Source organism: Macaca mulatta, chromosome 3, assembly GCF_049350105.2.
Source record: "Macaca mulatta isolate MMU2019108-1 chromosome 3, T2T-MMU8v2.0, whole genome shotgun sequence".
NCBI classification, from domain to species: Eukaryota; Metazoa; Chordata; class Mammalia; order Primates; family Cercopithecidae; genus Macaca; species Macaca mulatta.
Genome location: NC_133408.1, coordinates 95213439 through 95234650, shown reverse-complemented (window position 1 = coordinate 95234650; position 21212 = coordinate 95213439). Strand labels below are relative to the sequence as shown.

Sequence of the window (21212 nt, the reverse complement as noted above, 5' to 3'; positions counted from 1 at the left end):
CCTATCAGCAAGTTCTACATTTGTGAATTCATCAAACTACAGATAGAAAATATTCAAAAAAATAAATGGATGGTTCTGTCTCTATGGAACATGCACAGACTCTCTCTTGCCATTATTCCCTAAATAATATATTATAACAACTGTTTACATTGTATTAGGTGTTATAAGTAATCTACAGATGAATTACAGTATATGGGAAGATGTATGTAGGCAATAGGCAAATAGCACGCCATTTAATGTAAGGGACTTGGGCATCCACAGATTTTGGTATCTATGAGGGATTGAGGGAGTTGGTCCTGGATCCAACCCTCCTCAGCTACTGACCACTGCAAGGTTCATACTTCTAAGTTTAAAATGTAACTATGTGTGAGTGCATGTGGATAGCATTTGTGTAAGAAAAGCCCTGTACTTGCTTGTGATATATAAAATATTCACAAGAAACTAGTACCACTGGTAGACATTGGGGAAAGTAAGTGGAGTAGAAAGGAAGAAAGAAGAGTTTTCATGATTAAATTTTATGTACCTTTTAAATTTGTATTATGTATTATTTATACTTATATATTATTAATAAATAAATATATTCCATTTAAAAAATAAATAATGAGCTTTTATTATTTTTAACAACAGAGAAGACTCCAGCCTGATATCTATGGGACCTGAGTCCACAATGTGGAGGGCACAAGCTGTGGGAGGGCATGGAAGACACACCTCAGAGACTCCCCCAGTCCTGCCACCCTGCGGGAGACATTTCAAAGGAATCATAAACTCATGTGACCAGCAGGGAGGACAACACCAAAGAAACTTTTCCTACCTAAAATCAGCGGCTGTCCAGAGCTAGCACCTGGAAGGAGACACTGCCTCTCCTGGAGTCACATCTTCACTGGAAGGCGGGTGGGAGCTCACTGCTGTGACCCACGTATCCTCCTGTCTCTGCATCTCTATCCTGCTACTTTCTCTGACTGCATCTTCCTCTGTTCCTTGGTCAGTGTTTGAGAAGAGAACGTTGAACAAGTCACATCCTTGTCACTCTGAGTCAGAACTCTCATTTGACTTGGAAGATTTGTGCTTCCGTTTTTTCTTCTTTTTCTTTTCTTTTTTCCTTTTCTTTTGCTTTTCTTTCTTCTTCTTTTTCTTGTGTTTCTCTTTACCTTCAGAGGAACTGGAGCTGCTCCCATCTTCATCTGAGGTAGAATCCTCCAGTAACTGTTTTAACTGCTGTATCCTAAACATTCAAAATTGATCAAAGAACAGTGAGTTTTAGCTTTAACTTATACAGTTTCTTAGATAAATATGTCATTCAAAAGCAGTATAGGAGGAAGATGAATAACCATGTCACAAACACAGTATTTTTCTTTTTACCTGTTTTCTCCATTCTTCTCCACTGAATGCCTACTTTACGTGACTGTAACCAGTGTACAAGCTATTTTGTATTTTTATTGTCCTAGACATTTCTCCTGTCTCCACAGTCCTTACAATTGTAATTTCTAACAGACGCATACTTTACTAAACCATTCCCCTACTGCTCAATTTTTTAATCTACATCTTTAACAGTTATCATGCCACCAATTTGAAAAAACCCTCCAATTTTTTCCACCTTTCTCTAATCATGTCTAATTTTTTTTTTTTTAAGAGATAGGGTCTTCCTCTGTCACCTAGGCTGGAGTGCAGTGGTACAATCATGGCTCACTGCAGCCTCAACCTCCTGGGGTCAAGTAGATCCTCCCACCTCATCCTCCTGAGTGGCTGGAACTACAGGTGCATGCTGCCATACCTGGCTAATTTTTATTTTTAAATTTTTTTGCAAAGATGGGGTTTTTGCCATATGGTCCAGGCTGGTCTCAAACGCCTAGACTTCAGTGATCCGCTGGCCTCGACCTCCCAAAGTGTTAGGATTACAGGTGTGAGCCACTGAGCCTGGCCTAAGTATAATTTTTAACAAAAGCTCAGATCCCTAAAGACTCTGGAGAAGATAATCTGAATCATATGAAAGTATCAATTGTACTGTACAAGTAGACAGCACAACATGGGTTGCCAACATCAACTGCAGTGGCCAGAGAGCTGGACCAAGCCCATGGCTTTAAGCTAACCCAAGGAGAAGGCTGGCCTGCTCATTCCCAACACTGGCCTTTTCAGCCATGACTCCTGCACTCCACGTATTTTCACAATTGAAGTACCATGTTTACTGCACCATTCCTCTAACACTAGAGTGATTTTCTCCAACTTTATATAATTTTAGAACTTTAAGAGGATATTGTTATCATCAGGATGACCTCACCTTACGTCCTTTTCATGTCGTTTATTGTCTCGTATGATGTCATACATGGGATCTTCATGTGCCTTAAGCGTCAGAGAAGGTTAAGGTTTGGTTAGGCTTCATGGACCACAAGTTAAATACAATAAAATGCCTATGTTATGAAAACCAGCTTATTTTTTTTTTTTTCTGTTTGATGTAGCTGCATGTTCAACATGTTCTAGGTCACATCACTGAAAACTCATTTAGGCTAAAAAAAGGATTTTCCAATTAGAAAAATACAGGAAATGGCTACTCTCAGCACACTCTCTTTGGGGTAGCCCTGCTCTGCAGGAGCAGTCACAGAGCTGTAACACTGCCACCTCAAAACCAAACAAAAGAAAAATACAGGAAATAACTGTCATCTGAAGAAAAAAATATACGGACACTTTAATCTTACAATTTAAAGACTGGGAAATTAAATCCCTGATTTTAGTTATGAAACATGACTTTTTACATAGTAAATTTTAAAAAGGGGGGTTGAATAGATAACAATGTCTGTTTCAGGAAAAAAACAATCACTCTTCCAAGTTATAAGCAAAGACCACTTTAATAAGAATTCCTTTTTTTGTTGAAGAGCTAATTTGTCATACAAATGTAATTTAATAAGCATGTAGTTAGCATCACACACTTTGGTCAAAGGGCTTCTGGGAATGTATTTTATGTGAACGTTCAGTTCACTGGTGACTTTCTGCTTCACTGATTTTCACTATTTCTGATAAATGTAAATTGACACTCTGGGACTTTACTTACCACTCTGAACTGCTCTAACTTCTGGTTGCCTTTGATAAAGAAAGGGCATTCTTTGTCGCCCGTTCGGTGACCATACCGTTTGCAACGCCAACCTAAAAACAAAAAGAATTATTTCTGTAAGATAACACAGTTTCACCTACTCAAGATAAAGAATCAGCAGAATATATTCAAGTTTTTCTTCATTAAACTCCAATTCTAAAACAAAATAGAATTATGGACAAGCCATGTAAGATCCCAGAAACAGAGGTAAACTAATTGCTTTCCCAAGCATTCTTGAGTCTTATACCTTTAGGAATAATAATCTTTCACCAAGTATTTATGAAGCAATCCAATGGAAAATTACTTCAAAAGGTAAGTTTTTTTTTTTTTTTTTGAGATAGAGTCCTGCTCTGTCACTCAGGCTGGAGTCCAGTGGCGTGATCTCGGCTCACTGTAACCTCTGCCTCCTGGGTTCAAGATATTCTTCTGTCTCAGCCTCCTGGGTAGCTGGGATTTCAGGTGCGCACCACCACACCCGGCTAATTTTTGTATTTTTAGTAGAGACGGGGTTTTGTCATGTTGCCCAGGCTGGTCTTGAACTCCTGACCTCAGGTGATCTGCCCACCTCGCCCTCCCAAAGTGCTGGGATTACAGGCGTGACCAACCACGCCCGGCCCAAAAGGTACATTTTTTTAAAAGTGTGTCTCAGTATATTTTTCAGAGTAAATATTTTCATAAAGTATCTCTGCTTCTCATTTACTATTTTAGACACTATAAAAGCTTCTTTCTCAGGTTGAGTCTGTTCAAAGCTCTCACTTATTATAAGTAAACAAAATCACAAGTTCTCTTAGAATATTAACGTTGACTGGGCACAGTGGCTCATACCTGTAATCCTAGCACTTTGGGAGGCAGTGGCGAGAAGATTGCTTGAGGCCAGGACTTCAAGACTAGCTTAGGCAACATGGTGAAACCCTATCTCTACAAAAATACAAAAAAATTAGCTGAGCCTGATGGCGCACACCTGTAGTCCCAGCTATCTTGGAGGCTGAGGTGAGATCACCTGATTCTGGGAGGCTGAGGCTGCAGAAAGCTGTGATCGCACCACTGTACTCCAGCCTGGGTGACAGATTGAGACCCTGTTTCCCTGACCCTGGTAGAAGGTTGTTTAATGTCTGGAAAAGGTAAAACAGAGGGTCTCTGACCAGGAAGAACAGGGAGACATCAGGTAGGTCTGAAGGAAGCTGCTACAGTGCCACAAAGGGTCACACGAATGAATGAAAAGCAGATGGACCCATTTCCAGACTCCTTCCACTCGGCTCCCAGAACACTCATAGCATGGCTTTCTCTCCACGTGGGAGCCTTCTCTGGGAAAATATAATCCACCCAAAGAAGAAAAACTGATAGATAATGAATTCTGAGGCATGTTATCTGTGCTCTTAACAAATGATGAGGCAATGAAGCATTCCTATCAAAATTCTTAAGGAAACTGATTTTTAAATTAGAATTCAATATCCTGGTAAAGTTAAAAATCTGTCAAAGACAATTCCAGAGAAGTAAAGGTCTTGACATTTTTATCTCCTATAAATCCATTTTGAAGGTAACTGCCATAGGATTTGTTATACCATAAGGAGAGAATATAATAATAAAGAAGACTCAAGACACAGGAAAATGGGTGATCCAGCATAGGAGAGAGGCTAAGGGAACTTGCAGAAAGATAGTGTCTTAGTCAGCTCGGGCTGACATAACAAAATGCCATACACTGAGTGGCCTAAACAACAGAAGAAACTGGTTTTCTCATTCATTCTGTAGGTTGGAAATCTGAGATCAGGGCCCCAGCAAGGTGGGTTTGTGGTGAGAGCTTTCTTCCTGGCTTAAGATGACAGACCTCTTTCTTTGTCTTCACATGGCATGGGGGTAGGGGGTGGGGTGGATGCTTCCTCATCTAGAAGATGGAGAACATGCTTTGGCTATAAGAGGGCTGTGATGAGAACAAGTTAAATAAAAGAAGTAAACACCCTTTGCGGCGTGTAAGTTGCATGGATTAGGGAAACTCTCCCACACTCACACTGCATCACTTTGACTTCTTTCCCCAGTGGCATCCAAAGTCCTTTAGTTGGTGCATGAGCCAGAAATTCCCTGGCATGTTCATTGCCTGGTACATCTGGTATACAATCTTCTGGCTTAGTCTCATCTTCCTAAAAAAGGGAACAGGTATAAACAGCATGGCAAGACAGTGCTGGATTCTCTCCTGCTCCCCTTGGAGCCACCCTCGCCTGGCTTTTTCCTGGGCTTCTGGTGCCAACAATATCTTAGTTATCCCTCAAAACTAGAAAAAAAGACAAGTTACACCTGACTGAAAAAACAAGAAACAAATGTACCAAAATAATTATACCAAAAACAATGTAGCTGTTCTTAGAGAAAAGTTACTGGTGAAGCAGAAAAATCTCTCCTTATATAGCAATGAGTGGTGAGCTCCAAATTAGATTTCAGATTAAAAACAAAAAAGTTTCACTACCTCAAAATGTAGAATTAAAGTAAACCAGACTTCCTGGAATAAGAGAAATGGCCTGTTATAGCTTATTATACCCTGAAGGCCCTGTCATATTTTATAGTCACATGCATGCTGTATCTCTGATGTGCATTTTTGCCACTCAATAACTGCATTTACAATTAATGTGTTTTTAAACTTGGATTTTTTTCAAGTTTCTATGAATATTAAATTTACAATAGACTAATGTTTTTAAAAAATATTTCTTCATTGAGAGTTATGAAACAGCAAGTTTTCTTTGCTGTGGCCTGCTAAGTCTCTCTCGTGCGCACACACCCTGGTGCTGTGGCCAGGGAGCTGCAGGAGGGATGCCTGCACTGGGGAGCGGGACTGGATGAGCTGTCGGGTCTCCTCAGAGTTTACTGCTCTCTGAGCTGCTGAGCTCAAGAAACTGGCACAGGATGGACCGAGGGGCTGAGCTGGGTGAGGACGACAAGGAAAAGGAGCGTAGAGATGCCGTCCCCAGCAAGACAGAAGAGGGGCAAGGCCAAGGAATCCATGTGGGCCTGCACTGGTTCTTTGGGGAAGGGAAACATGGCTGATGAAATTTCTACAAAGGCAGTGCCTTGTGACAAAACTAAAAATTATGACCCCTCAGTCATCTGCAGGAAAGAAATAGGCTTTTGGTAAAAGGAGATTTAAATATCATGCAATCATTTTTCATAACAAGTTACTAAGTCTACAAGTATGTCTAGTGGAATAACCAAGAGTACAAACTTCACACTAACCTTGATAAGCCCAGGAGGAGGTTTTTCATAACTGGAAAACAAAAAACAAAACCTTATCAACCATGTTAATGTAAACATAACACATCAAGTTACTGCAAAAAAGGGGCTGTAGGATTTTTAATCAGAGATTTTAGCAACAATAAGCTTTTATTGCTGATTTGCAGACAAGCAATCACCTGAGAAGAGCGGAACGCTTCTCCTCCCTGTGCTCAGCGGCACCTGCCATCTGAGACTGGCCAGGCCTTCCTTATTTCCATCCAGGGACTGAACCCAGAGGAGACCCAGAATGCTGAGCATGCAAGTCTCCAGATGGGACAGGCAGCGAGATGGGAAGGAAATTCTGAAGGCGAGTTGTTTGTGCACTCAAAGAGCAACTCTCGGGCTCCTAAAGCGATTTGTACCTCCTCCCAGAAGAGTAATCTGCAAATATTTTTAGCTCAGGTCTGTCCCTTGACCCTTTAAACCTTTAGGGAAGTACTTTTTTTTTTTTTCCGAGACAGGGTCTTGTTGTGTTGCCTAGGCTGGTCTCAAACCCCTGACCTCAAGCAATCCTCCCACCTCAGCCTCCTGAGTAGCTGGGACTACAGTCGTGTACCATGGCACCATGACACCTGGCTCTCTCATTTTAATACTTCAGAATAACTGCAACATACAGAAACACTTAATGATTTAATGTTTTCTTCATTCGGACTCTTGTCTTATGCATAGTTTAAGGGACCCTTTAGAAGACAATGAGTATTGGAAAAGGGAGTCAAGAATAGACTAAGGGAAAAGTGAAATAATTTTCATTGGGTCGGGCATGGTGGCTCGCGCCTGTAATCCCAGCACTTTGGGAGGCCGAGGCGGGCAGATCTCTTGAGGTCAGGATTTCGAGACCAGCCTGGCCAACATGGTGGAACCCTGTCTCTACTAAAAATACAAAAATTAGCTGAGTGTGGTGGCAGGTGCCTGTAATCACAGCTACTCAGGAGGCTGAGGCAGAAGAACCTGGGAGGCAGAAGTTGCAGTGAGCTGAGATCACACCATTGCACTCCAGCCTGGGAGACAGAGTGAGACTCTGTCTTTAAAAAAAAAAAAAAATGTCATTCTCCCCTTCTATAAGATGTAGGAGAAAGTAACTTGATGGACAATGAATGAGAAATACTACTAATCCCGGATCTGTTCCCTGAAGATTAAATAGTAAACAACTGTGTATTAACACGATTAGCTTTTTAAGTGTGGTACAGTGCTTTCCCAAAGTAGATGCTTAAAATATTTCTAACAAAAATCTGTGGCATGACATAGGCCTAACAGAGCACAAACCATGGAAATCTGCACAACTTGTGAAGATGATATAGTTTATCTGTAGCCATTCATTAGAAGCATTAATGCTACACCTTATGCATAGAGACTAGAAGGAGCTTGACAGTAAAGTCTATAAATCCAAAAATCCAGTAAATGAATCCTTTTGAGCCACAAGCATTATGCGAAAAATATATGGCCAATCAAACTGAGATCCAAATTCTGAAAAAAAAAGTAACTCTTGTCAAGATGAAAATAAGTGTGATGCAATTGCACATTTGGAAATATTATCAGCAATGGCATTCCCAGGGTCCATTTTACAAGTGTTTTCACAAGTTTAAAGAAGGGTGGTTCATGTTGTTTCCTAGGGCTGAACAATTAATTAATGTAGTATACTCAAAAAGATATTTCTCAAAGTTGTATTTAACTACTAAATACAGATTAGAAAACTGAAGTATGTTTATGTGCAGTTTAGGTTCTACAGTGTGACAGTTAAGAGGTATGCATTTATCTCTGCAGTCACTGTCACCCAAGCTGGAGTGCAGTGGCGTGATCACAGCTCACTGCAGCCTCGAGCTCCTGGGTTCAAGCAATCCTCCTGTCTTGGCCTCCCAAAGTACTGGGATTGTATACATGAGCCACTGTGTCCAGCTACAGTTAATTCTTAAGATAAAAAGAAAAAAGTTGATCGAGGTGCATTATTTTGTGCCATCTGAAAAGCCTTACTTAGTCATTCGCACTGTACTAACTTTCTCTGAGTAGGAAGAAGACTAGTTATATCTGAGGGGAGACACGCTGTCTTCTCAAGTGTGTGTAGAGTAAGAAATCTTTTGTTAAGTCTTTCAAATTACTCTTTCTGTTGACTGTTGAGATGGGTTTTCTTTGAGAAGAGTCCCTAATGCAAGTGTACTCCATTCCACACAGCTGTTCCTGCAGCTGCATCCAAGGGACTGTGTGGCAGAGGTGAAACTGCCACATACACCCAGAAGGTCCACTCTGTTATGCCTGGCAGCCCAGGAGCTACTGAGTGACAGAGAGTGTTGGAGCAGGTGGAAGTCTCCGATGCCCTCAGGGGCCTGGCAGGCAGGGTCACTGAGGGAAAACTGTGGTGGAGACTCAAAGACTCCATCACATCAGGGATGAAAAGATTTGAATTAAATTTATAAAACAGCACTGTGGGGTTTCCCATTTAACATGGCCAACTGACCAACATGCTTATCTGTCTCCTTCCCCACACGCTTTAAAAATGACAGTGAAAAAATAAAAAGGCCATAAAGATATCCCAAAAGGAGGCAACATCAGAGGAAGTTTTCAACAAATTTGGGAAAGTGGAAACCGCAATGGACTTCTTGGGGTGGAGGCAGTAACAGTTTTCAAAAGATGCAGCTTCCTTCCTACAGCCAGGAGGCTGCCTGCCCAACACTTGAAGGAGCCTGCAGGGTTAGCCTCCTCAACTCAGCAACACTGGCAGCCAGGCAGAGATCCCTGGCCCCCAGGCAGAGGACTCAAGACCCTTCTCTAGAGGAACTTAGCCCCAGAAAAAAATCTCCAACTACTGACATATGGAAGTCTCTTGATAAAAAGGGTACCCTGCAGCATGAGTGCTCTATCATGAAGCTATTTGATCAACAAACAACACCTTCTCTCTTTTTTCTCTCCCCCACACAGCTGCCCTTGACAAGAGCTATATAGCACCTACTCTTAAATGAGTTGAGGCCAGAGCAGTGGCTCATGTCTGTAATCCCAGCACTTTGGGAGGCTGAAGTGAGAGGATTCATTGAAGCCAGGAGTTCGAGACCAGCCTGGGCAACATAGTAAGATTCCATCTCTAAAAAAAAGTATAAAATAACTAGTTAGGTGTCCTGCTGTGCACCTGCAGTCCCAGCTACTCTGCAGGCTGATTCAGGGGGGATAACTTGAGCCCAGGAAGTCGAGGCTGCAGTGAGTTATGATCATGCCATTGTGCTCCAGCCTGGGTGACAGAACGAGACCTTGTCTCTAAAAAACACAAAACAAAACAAAATATGGTTGAGATTCAAGGATACTCAGACAGTACAGAAAGAAAAAAAATTACTAAATGGAAGACAGAAATCAAAAGAAAAGGCAAACAAGAAATAGAGGCAATGTAGGGAACAAAAGACAACAAAAAAGAAAAACGAGTGAGTATCCTCATAGATGAGTGAAGATATTTCACTTATGAAACAAGAACAGGATGCTATAAAAAACAACTTGCAGAATGAGAAAAAGCTTTTTGATTTAGAAATATAACAATTAAAAAATATGTTTAGTAGAAAAAACATACATCTACAAAGTACAATGAAAATACAAACAGAAGAGACAGAGCAACAGAAAATCAACAGAAGGAAAAAACAAAATTGAGGAGAGGAAATAAGACAGAAATTTATGTATGTGGTTAATGCATTTATGACATGTCAAGAAAAAAAGGGTCAACTGCACTGGGGAACAACACACACTGGGGCCTACTTGAGGGTGGAGGGTGAGCATCAGAAAAAATAACTATTGGGTACTAGGCTTAGTACCTGGGTGATGAAATAAATATAATAAACCTACACAGGTACCCCTGAACCTAAAATAAAAGTTAAAAAGAAAAGTCAATTGGAAAAGACTGACATCATGAAACTTCAGGATGGCGGCAATAAATAGTTTCTTAACGTTTAAGGGTGAGGTGAACTTGAATAGGTAACATAAAAGAAAGGGAGTCAGAATGGCATCAAACTCCTTAGCAGTTTTGGAAGCTAAAAGATAGTGATGTACTATCGCCAAAACTGAGTGAAAATTGTTGTTACTATTTTCCTCCTGCCTCAGCCTCCCGAGTAGCTGGGACTACAGGTCCGTATCATTGTGCCTGGCTAATTTTTAAATTTTCTGTAGAGACAGGGTCTCACATTATTGCCCAGGCTGGTCTTGAAGTCTTGGCTTCAAATGATCCTCCTTCCTTGGCCTCCCAAAGTGTTGGGATTACAGGTGAGAGCCACCACGCCCAGCCCCCAAATCATTTTTGACCTATAATTTTATACCTAGTCAAATTATGTACCAAGTTTTAGGATAGAATAAAGACATCTTCAGATATGCAAGGTATCAAAAGATTTACCTCCAATGCACTCTTTCATAGGAAGTTGCAGAATTGGCTTTGGTAAAATGTGAGAGTAAACATATAAAGAGGAAGACATGGAATCCAGGAATGAGATGCAAGATAGGAGAGTGGGAAAGGATGCTCTAGGACCACTGCTGGACCAGGTCTAAAAAGTAACTATTGTACTGAAGGACAACAGAATGAAGAGTCTAGGTAAAAAATGAACTGATTAATTACCTGATATGTAGTTATATGTGGAAAAAGTACTACTGGGGCTCAGAAAATGATACCCCAAAGTATGGTGCTTTGGCATGCTGAATACTTTGAACTAAATGAGATTAGAGAAGGCCTCAGAAGAAAGTTGCTCTCTGACCTTCTCTTGCCCTCCTGTCTCCTGCCCTTCTTTCTTCCCCAAAGCAGTCAGAGAGGCCAGAATTCCTCTTTTCCGTAAGTGGGCCATAAAAACTAGAACAAGTCTCCCACAAAGCAAGCCAGAAGACCTACAAATAACTTTAATATATTTTTTTAAAAGGATAAAATCTCAGTGGAACTTTTTTTTTTAATATTTAAAACAATAATAATAAGCTCCTACAAATATTACCCTAACATTTCCTTGCCTTTCTGCATCGGAGCTGGCCATAAAAAAATTAGCTGACCTACCTTGTTTGATAGATCAGGACCCCTCGTTCCAGAAAGGGTCCTGCCCCATACCTGGGAGGAAGTAATCGTACACAGAGGCCTGAAAAATCTGAATAGACAGGCCTTGCTGGGCTTTTCCCTATTACCACTGTATTATACCCTTTTTTGTCCAATTATATTTCTATACTGCTATACATTCTTCATCCAAACTAAGCATAAAAATAGTTTCCTCTGGGTCTCTGGGGCTTCCTTTCTCAACGTTCCCATGCCACATAAAACTGTGATTAAATACATTTGTTATGCTTTTCGCTTGTTGACCTATCTTTCGTTATAGGAGTATCCGCTGTGACTCCTATGATAGGTAAGGAAAGATAACTTTTCACCTTCATGGTACTCAGATTTTGGAGACGTTGGGGGAAAAACAGCCGTAGAAAATTAAGCAAGTGAAAAACAGACTCTAACTAACTACTTAAAAGTTAACAATAGTATAGAAAGCAAAATAAATCAGAGAACACTACTTGGCTCAAAAGTGAGTAATAATTCATAGTTACAGTACTGTATTTTTTGTTTGCTTTTGCTTTTGAGACAGGATATCACTCTGTCGCCCAGCCTGGAATGCAGTGGCGCAACCAGGGCTCACTGCAGCCTCAACCCCCCAGGCTCAAGCAGATCTTCCCACTTCAGCCTCCCAAGTAGCTGGAACCACAGGCATGTACCACCACACCTGGTTAATTTATTTTCTTTTCTTTTTTGCAGAGATAAGGTCTATAAATGTTGCCCAGGCTGGTCTAGAACTTCTGGCCTCAAGCAATCTTCCCACCTCTACCTCCCAAGGTGGTGGAATTACAGGCATGAGCCACAGAGCCCAGCCTAGTTATAATAATGTTAATACTAAGCATTTGTTTAGCAAAAACTGCTATGATAGATCTATACTGGAAGATTATAAACAAGAAGGGTAGGTAAAGAACTAAATCCTTACTATGACAAGAAGTTAATGGTATGTCTAAGATGTTGAATTGATGTAAACAGTATAAATATGCAATTTAGGAATATACAGTTGGTGGGCGCAGTGGCTCATGCCTGTAATCCCAGCACTTTGGGAGGCTGAGGTGGGCAGATCACTATGTCAAGAGATCGAGACCATCCTGGCTAACACGGTGAATCTCCATCTCTACTAAAAATACAAAAATTAGCTGGGCATGTGATGTGCGCCTGTAGTCCCAGGTACTTGGGAACCTGAGGCAGGAGAATCACTTGACCCCAAGAGGTGGAGGTTGCAGTGAGCCAAGACTGCACCACTGCACTCCAGCCTGGGCGACAGAGCGAGACTCTGTCTCAAAAATAAAAATAAAAGTAAAAAATTAAAAATAAATAAATATACAGTTAAATCCCAGAAGTAAAACCTAAAAGTTTACACAGAGAAGCCTGGTTTGGGAAGGGGAAGAGGGACACAGGGAACATGAGTGGTTACTGAGGAGTCGGGCAGCCTATTGCTATTTTTTGGTAGCATTTTTAGTACTATTTGAATTTTAAAACTACATATTACTCTGGTATAAATACAATTTAAAGCTCAAACAAGATTCTGAGCTAGCCAAAGCAAATCTCTCAACAGCTCATTCAGTTTTAAATCTCAGAAACTGGAAAAATCCCACCAGTCAATCAGACACCTGAGTTCAGCTCTAGATTTGCTGGTTAGCTGGTCAATGTATGCTTGATCACATGACTGAACCACTGTTCCTCCATTTTTTCATCTATAAAAGTAGGTTATAATCTCTCTCATCTGTGAAAAAGCTCTCTGAGCTACAAATAAGTGGAATTAACCATCCTCTAGCATCCTATAGCTAAATACATTGAGGGCTGGGCAGGGCCAGGCATTATGGTGCTTATGCTAGGGGAAGACCTTTGAACACCTGACTTCCCTGGGAGACCACGAGCGCCACATAGTGACTTGAAAGGGTCAGGACTGCCCTGTAGCGTGGATGCGCACAATGCAGAGTCTCTATCCTGCAACCCCTGCCCTGCTAAGGGGAAAAGTTCAGAGCGGGCCATGCTGGAAAAAGAGCAGGCCAGGTCCCAACATAGGAATTTATCTCACATCAAACCTCCTAGAAGGTTAATTATAAAGGATTTTAACTCTTTGAGGATCTTTCCTTATACGAATTATGTTTTTAAAAAAGTAGACAAATTAAACTTTACTTGGCAAAAAACTGTTTTCAAAGCGGGCACCCCCAGAACCAGAATAGGTCCAGAGCAACTCTGAGGCTGCCACCTGGTGGGATAACATTTATGGACAGGAAAAGGAAAGTGATGTACAGAAAAGCAAAGTGAGGTAGAGAAATAGCTGGATTCCATACAGCCTGGCGTCTGCCTTATTTGAACAGGGTTTCAAAGGTTGACCACCTGTGACGGCCTGAAAATCAGCTGCTGTGACTGTATGAGACTCAGGTACTTGTAACAGTAGGTTACAGTCTGTTTACACATCCACTTAGGTTACAGTTCACTAAGTATAGAGAAACTTTTAGGCTAAACTTAAAATATTCAAGGAGGCAGCTTTAGGCTGTACTTAATTTAACACCTACTTAGCATAGGTAACTAGGAGCGCCTAAAACAGAAACGAATTCTTGAATAATTGAGTGAATGCCACACTCAGAAAAGGTTGTTTTAGGCAGCTAACTATAGAATCACGGACAAGAACTGAAAGAGTTGCTGACTAAACTTTCCACCCCAGGTTTGTGTTAGAATTTAGGAAAAGCCATCCTGATAAATGACTGCAAACGACAAGAATACACCATCCTCAAACATGCCACTCCGGCATATTGATGACTGAGCTATAAGTAACAGAATCAAACAACACAGGATAACTTATTCAGCTACCCCTCAACTGCCTAAAATAAAGTATGACTCTGCTTTTTTCCCTTTTGTTCTTATTATTTTTCGACTCTTCCTGTTGTAAAGAGAAATTTACACCTATAAAGGAAATTTTCTGTAGTAAATGTTTCTGTATCAGGAAGAGAGCTGCTTGGAGGCAACTTTTATCTTCCGAGGGCCTCATCGGGATAACAAAGCAACCTTTATTCACCATACATTTCCCCCCTCACCCTTCCATAACGTCTGCACCACGCCCCAAAAGGCCCACGCCCCTATTCCCTGGCCCTTCTTTCAGTCTCCCACTTTTGTGGTCCTCCAGTGCATGGGTACATAATTAAAACAGTTTTTCTCCTGTTAATCTGTCTTATAACAATTTAATTTGTGGTCCAGCTGAAGAACTTAGAAAGGTAGAGGGAAGCCATATTTCCCTCCCCTACATTTGAATCTTCTTTATACCACACTCTCCCGGGTCATCTGGACTGTCCTGGAACTCCGTGGAGCTAGAGAAGCGCAGGGCCTCCCAAGTCAGATTCTGCTCGGTGCCGAGCGGCAGTTGGCTCCCTGAACGCCCCTCGCTCCCCATCAGGAGGACGGACTTGAAGTCCTTGACCGCGGCGCCCGACATCGGTCGCCCGCACTAGGCTCCTGCCGAGCCCGGCCCCCGTGCCTGCTCGGGGGGGCTCGGAGGACCCGGCTTAGCGCCCACCACCGCGTCCCGCGCCCCCGGCCCCAGGTTTCAGAAGACTGGCCGCGCGCGGACGGCAGCTCGGAACTCACAAGGATTCCAGGTGCTTGAGCTGCTGCAGCTGCTGCGCGTCGTGCCGCCGCCGCTTCTGCTCCCGACGTCGCTGCAGCTCCTGCTCCGGCGGCTCACGCGGCCGCCGCGCGCCCCCAGCCCCCGCGTCCTCGCGCCCCGGCCGGGACGACATCTCGGCCCCCGCAGCGCGGCTCGGGCAACCCCTCCGGCGCGGCGGCGGCGGCGGCGGCGGCGGCGGCGGCCAAGAGAGCACTTCCTTCGCGCGGCGGTCGGGCGGCTCCGCAGCGCCCCCTCCCGCCGCCGCCCCGCAACTCACCTCAGCGGCCGCGAAGTCCCAGCCTTGGCCGCCAGATCCCCGCCTCCCCGCGCCTGGCCCCAACACCGCGGCCCAGCCACCAGACCTGCTGCTGCCGGTGGGCGGGGAGCGCCGCCTAGCTGGAGCGGAAGCGGGGCGAGGCGCTGGTTGGGACCCTGGGTGAGCTTCCCCGAGCCTGGGGGTTCCCGCCTGGCCACGCCCACCTCAGGTATACTAACAACAGTCACGTAGGGATGAGCAGATGAACTGTATTCATAAAAAAAGTTCAAATTAGCCAGGCGTGGTGGCGGGCGCCTGTAGTCCCAGTTACTTGGGTGGCTGAGGCAGGAGAATTGCTTGAACCAGGGAGGCGGAGGTTGCAGTGAGCCGAGATCGTGCCCCTGCACTCCGGTCTGGGCGAAAAAGCGAGACTGTCTCTCAGAAAAAAAAAAAAAAAAGTTCAAAAAGTGAAACGTATGAACATATCACTGTTTGGTAATTGTGTGCACCCAGCTTTATAACTGCAGTTATCTGAAATACCATGAGAGACAACCTAAGTCTTTTGACAGGGTGGGTCACCATGATGTCACCACTGTACCAGTCACCCAAAGAGCCAAGATCTTGAGAAATTTCATCTTTCACAAATGCAGATGTACAAAAAAGACTTTTCTTTATTTATTGAGGAAGTTTCTACATTTTTACATACATGTATAATGCTTATATACACAGTTGCCATTGTAATAATGAGCTTTGAATCATCTTTGCAAAAAATGCCTAAAACAAATGAGAACTCTCTAAAAGTCTTTATACAGTTGACGCCTCCAGTATTAGAAATGAGGTTAAGATGTAATACATAGCATAGTGAATTGTGAAACATAATGCTGACAATTTAAAAAATGAAGAAGCTAAAAGAGAAAACAGAAAAACAAAAGCAAACTCAAAAGAAAATTCAACATAGAAAATGTGTATTGCAGGGATAGATGATGGGCAATTGCATGGAGATTGGCCACATGAACTGCCCAACTTTTATGATGATTAACATATTTTGAAGTCTTGCATCATGATGAATAGCTTTTTTTTTTTTTTCTTTTAGGACATGGCTGTCCTCGATAATATATTCTCATTAATTTTCTATGTGATACTGCTTTTTCCAAAATTCGTTTTCTTTAACTTTTTAAACTTCTTTATTTTGTAGAGACAGGGTCTCACTATGCTGCTTAGGCTGGTCTTGGGCTCCTGGCCTCAAGCAATCCTCCGGCCATAGCCTCCCAAAGCACTGGGATTACAGGTGGGAATCACTGCGCCTCTCAGTGAAATTATTTTGTGATTTGATATTCTCTGACTTCTCTTTATGGTCTCTTTCTGTTGTACCCTCCTGTCCATGAACCCCTCTGTTTTTCTTTTTTTTTTTTTTTTTTTTTTGAGACGGAGTCTCGCTCTGTCGCCCAGGCTGGAGTGCAGTGGCGCGATCTCGGCTCACTGCAAGCTCCGCCTCCCGGGTTCACGCCATTCTCCTGCCTCAGCCTCCCGAGTAGCTGGGACTACAGGCGCCCACAACCGCGCCCGGCTAATTTTTTGTATTTTTAGTAGAGACGGGGTTTCACCGTGGTCTCGATCTCCTGACCTTGTGATCCGCCCGCCCCTCGGCCTCCCAAAGTGCTGGGATTACAGGCGTGAGCCACCGCGCCCGGCCCCCCTCTGTTTTTCTTTTTATTCTTCTACCCCCTCCTAAGATACCAGAGATTCATTCTTGAGGCCAAACAGCCTTGGTGTTGGCCCACTTGTGTTGGGGCAGCTGGACCTGGTCCTTAGTCTGTGCTACTGGACAGGTTTTAAACCTTTCAGAATGGAGCAGCTAAAAAAAGAGTAGATTTTCTCCTGTATTGACCACCCTTCACAGTGTAACCTTGACACCATTATTTTTCTGCTACGGTGTATTTTTACAAGTTCTTATCTTACCAGTGACCTTTCCCCACTGGGGAGATGAGGAAAGGAAAAAAGTAGGAGAAGGGAAAGATCACATTCTAATGCACAGCTAGATTAGAGGGTACAATGCAAAATCTTTCTTTTTTTTCCTACCCAAAATATTAGTCTTCAAGGAACTCTCATGGTGAAGTGGACCATCAGGTGTGCATGTCTACAGTCTCCTGCAGCACAGTAGAAACATGAGAAGCCCTTTGGTCATGCACTAAAAACAGCTGTTAAAATTAGTTCTAGGGCCAGGTATGGGGGCTTGTGCCTGTAGTCCTAGCTATTTGTGGAGCTTAGGTGGGAAGATTGCATGAACCCAGGAGGTAGAGGCTACAGTGAGCCATGATGGTGCCACTGCACTCCAGCCTGAGTGACAGAGTGAGCCCCTGTCTCAAAAAAAAAAAAAAAAGAAATGTTATTTCTAACCATCAATAGTTGGTAACCAGTAAGATGGGAGGAAAAATGGCAGACAATGTGCTTTATGTTAGGCCTGCAGGTATGAAAGACTGAGGGAGGAAGGGCAGACACCAAACTTAGCTGGTATTCTGGGGCAAATGTTTGGCAACTCAATTGACATTTCTCCCTCTCTTCCTTGGTATCAGCGCTTACTTTGTTCAGAAATCCTACGGGAGGCTGGTTAGAGAGTGGAGGCCTCTTCATTCCTCTCTAGAGGTGAATCTTGACTTGTTTTCAACCAGTCATAGTAATTCTGTTCTCCTTTCCACTGATTGTTTTAGCAATGGACCTGTGATGCAGTTTTAGCCAATGAGGTATGAGGAGGGGTCTGATGGAGGTGGCTTTCAGGGTAAGGTTGTCTTTGCTCTTAATAAATGATGCTTGGGAGTGTCAAAGATCCCCTTTCTGCCTCTGGATGTTGTTGCCTGCAACCCCCAGAGGATGGCAGAGGACAGAAGGAGACGCCTGGGTCCTTGGGGATGTGAAAGAGACATTTGATCAACTAGTCCTGGTGTTGCTGCCTATCCATACTTCTCATTCTGGGAGATAATACATTTCTTTATTATTGAAGTGATTTTGAGTTGGGTCTTCTATTACTCGTAGATAAATGTGATTCCTTACATATATATAGTGCTGTGCAGATCTCCCCCTGCCCCCATATGTTGTCCCAGTTGATTCTCACAGAAACCCTATGGGGGCATGCAAGGCAATATAAGATAAGGAAATTGAGGCTCAGAAGGAGGGTGTGGCCCTGCAACCAAAATGGTCTGATTTCTACTCCAGAGTTTTTCATCAAACCTCGTGAATTTAGGTGTGATGGCAATAGTGGGAATAGCGGGAGTGGGAGAATCTCTTGGAAACCCTTGGAGAATCTCTTGGTAAAGAAGAGGATAGGAAGCTGCTGGAAACAAATTTCCCTGATGTCCCATTGACCTCAAATTGGCTCAGATGGACTTTTGGGGGATTTTTTTCATTCCATTTGTTTATTTAATAATTTAAAAAAATACAGATGGGGTCTTGCTGTCTTGATGGGAGTGAGAAGGTATTTTTGCTTGGCTGGCCTTTTCCCTCCCCTCCTCTCCCCTCCCCTTCCCTTCTTTTTTTTGAGACAGGGTCTTACTCTGTTGCCCAGGCTGGAGTGCAGTGGTATGCTCTCTCCTCACTGCAACCTCCACCTCCCAGGTTCAAGGGATTCTCATGCCTCAGTGTTTCAAGTAGCTGGTATTATAGGCGTGTGCCACCATGCTGGGCTAATTTTTGTAATTTTAGGAGAGACGGGGTTTCACCATGTTGGCCAGGCTGGTCTTGAACTCCTGACCTCAAGGGATCTGACTAAGGCTGGTCATTTCTTTAGCCATCCTCAGTGTGTGCCAAGCAAAAGTTAACAACTGGCATAGCTTAGCCTCCAGGGTTTACTGCTCTCAAAACCAAAGAAGTTTTCTGATTCACAAAACTGCGTTTATTTCAGGCTCAATGAAAGGTGGAAATTTTTTTAGGGCCTGGCCTTATTACATTGGATTTTACCATTAACACTTGAGGTTCCTGTACCTACTGAGGAGGATTAGACAGAACCTGGTTTACTGACTTTGATCCAGACCAGGCCTTTTTCAGATCCCCTTCTCCCCGCTCCTCCATGCTGCTTCCCACACCCACCTTGGCCTCAGATTTTGCTGTTCCTCTCATTGTGTCCTTCTGTCTGATTTTACCACATTTCTGGTCCCTGCCTCTGCATTCTCTCACTGATTGTTACTTTGTTTTTCTCTCTCTGCCGTCTTTCTCTCTCATTTCCCCTCTTTTTCTTATTCCAATAACTTTTCCTTCCTTCTAGTTCCTGTCTCACATTTGTGTGAAAGTTAGTTATAGAAATTTGGTAATTTTTGTCATACTCAAGTAAAAGAAAATCAAGGGGCCAGGGGGAAAAGCACTTGGGGTCATAGGACTTGCTCCAAGAATTAAATTTTCCAGAAGCCCAGCCGCTAAAATGGACTGGTGTAACTTTAAGATCAGTTTTAACTGGTAGCTGCTGAAACGTCCTGCCCTGGCTCTGCGACTGATTTTAACTACTGCGACTGGTTTTAACTACTTCCGTCACTCACCTATCAAGAGCTTGCCGGTTCCCAAAGCTTCTTTAGTGCCAATGAGCTTCCTTCCTTCCTTCCTCCATCCATCCCTCCCTCCCTCCTCCCTTCCCTTTCCCTCTCCCCTTCCCCTTCCCCTTCCCTTCCTTTTTTTGACAGAGTCTGGGTGTGTCGCCTGGCTGGAGTGCGGTGGCCCAATCTCGGCTCATTGCAACCTCTGTCTCCTGGGTTCACGTGATTCTTCTGCCCCAGCCTCCCGAGTAGCTGGGACTACCAGCGCATGCCACCAGGCTCAGCTGATTTTTTGTATTTTTAGTAGAGGGGGGTTTCACCAAGTTGGCCAGGCTGTTCTCCAACTCCTGACCTCGTGATCCACCTGCCTTGGCCTCCCAAAGTGCTGGAATTACAGGTGTGAGCCACTGCGCCTGGCAGAGCTTTCTTTCTTTTTCTTTTTTTTTTTTTTGGCGACAGAGTCTCACTCTGTCACCTAGCCTGGAGTGCAGTGGTGCGATCTCGGCTCACTGCAACCTCCACCTCCTGGATTCAAGCAATTCTCCTGCCTCAGCCTTCCGAGTAGCTGAGACTACAAGCGCATGCCGACAGTCTGGCTAATTTTTTGTATTTTAGTAGAGTCGGGTTTCACCATATTGCCCAGACTGGTCTAGGACTCCTGAGCTCAGGCAATCCACCCGCCTTGGCCTCCCAAAGTCCTGGGATAACCACACCCGGCCTGAGATTTCTTTCAAAACACTACATAACATTTGTCTTTCTTATTTATTTCTTTAAGACGGAGTCTCGCTCTGTCACCCAGGCGGGAGTGCAGTGGCACAATCTCGGCTCACTGCAAGCTCTGCCTCCTGGGTTCACACCATTTTCCTGCCTCAGCCTCCCGAGTAGCTGGGACTGCAGGCGCCCGCCACCTCGCCCGGCTAATTTTTTGTATTTTTAGTAGAGATGGGATTTCACACTGTTAGCCAGGATGGTCTCGATCTCCTGACCTCGTGATCCATCCGCCTCGACCTCCCAAAGTGCTGGATTACATGCATAAGACTCCATGCCGGGTCAACATTTCTCTTTCTGATAAAATTCTCAACCTTCTCTTTGTTCATCTCACATACCAAAGACCACCTGGTCTATGTGTATACCCTGAATTGTGATTATTGCTTCCCTAATAAAACGCTTTAACCTTAGAGATTTATCTGTCTATAATATTTGACTTAAACATACTTGGTGTCAGAAGCATGGATCCAAAGCTGCCTCGCCTTGGGGAAAATCCCAGCCCCTGGAACTATGATGAGAGGTGCCCACACTCGAACCCCTGGAGCCTCCTGCTTCCCTAAGCTGCCTCTTTTCCCTTTGGTGAGTTTCTCTTCGACCAGACTTCTGACTTTGGTCAAATAGTGTTTTATTTGGAATTTGGTTGAGGAGAGCCTTCCCCACTTTTTTCCCAAGAGGCATCTTTCCGCCTCTTTTTG

The 21212-nt window shown here is 43.5% G+C and overlaps 1 protein-coding gene across 2 annotated transcripts; it reads right to left on the bottom strand.

Annotated features, from left to right (window-relative positions):
* Window positions 1-585: 585 nt before the first annotated feature.
* Window positions 586-15110, bottom strand: RP9 (RP9 pre-mRNA splicing factor). 2 transcript variants are annotated; one of them, NM_001257627.1, is given in 6 exon segments: window positions 586-1222; window positions 2276-2337; window positions 3044-3135; window positions 5088-5217; window positions 6299-6329; window positions 14958-15110. In NM_001257627.1, coding segments are annotated over 6 exon segments (666 nt in total). In that variant the 5' UTR covers window position 15110; the 3' UTR covers window positions 586-1023.
* Between the last annotated feature and the right edge of the window lie 6102 nt (window positions 15111-21212).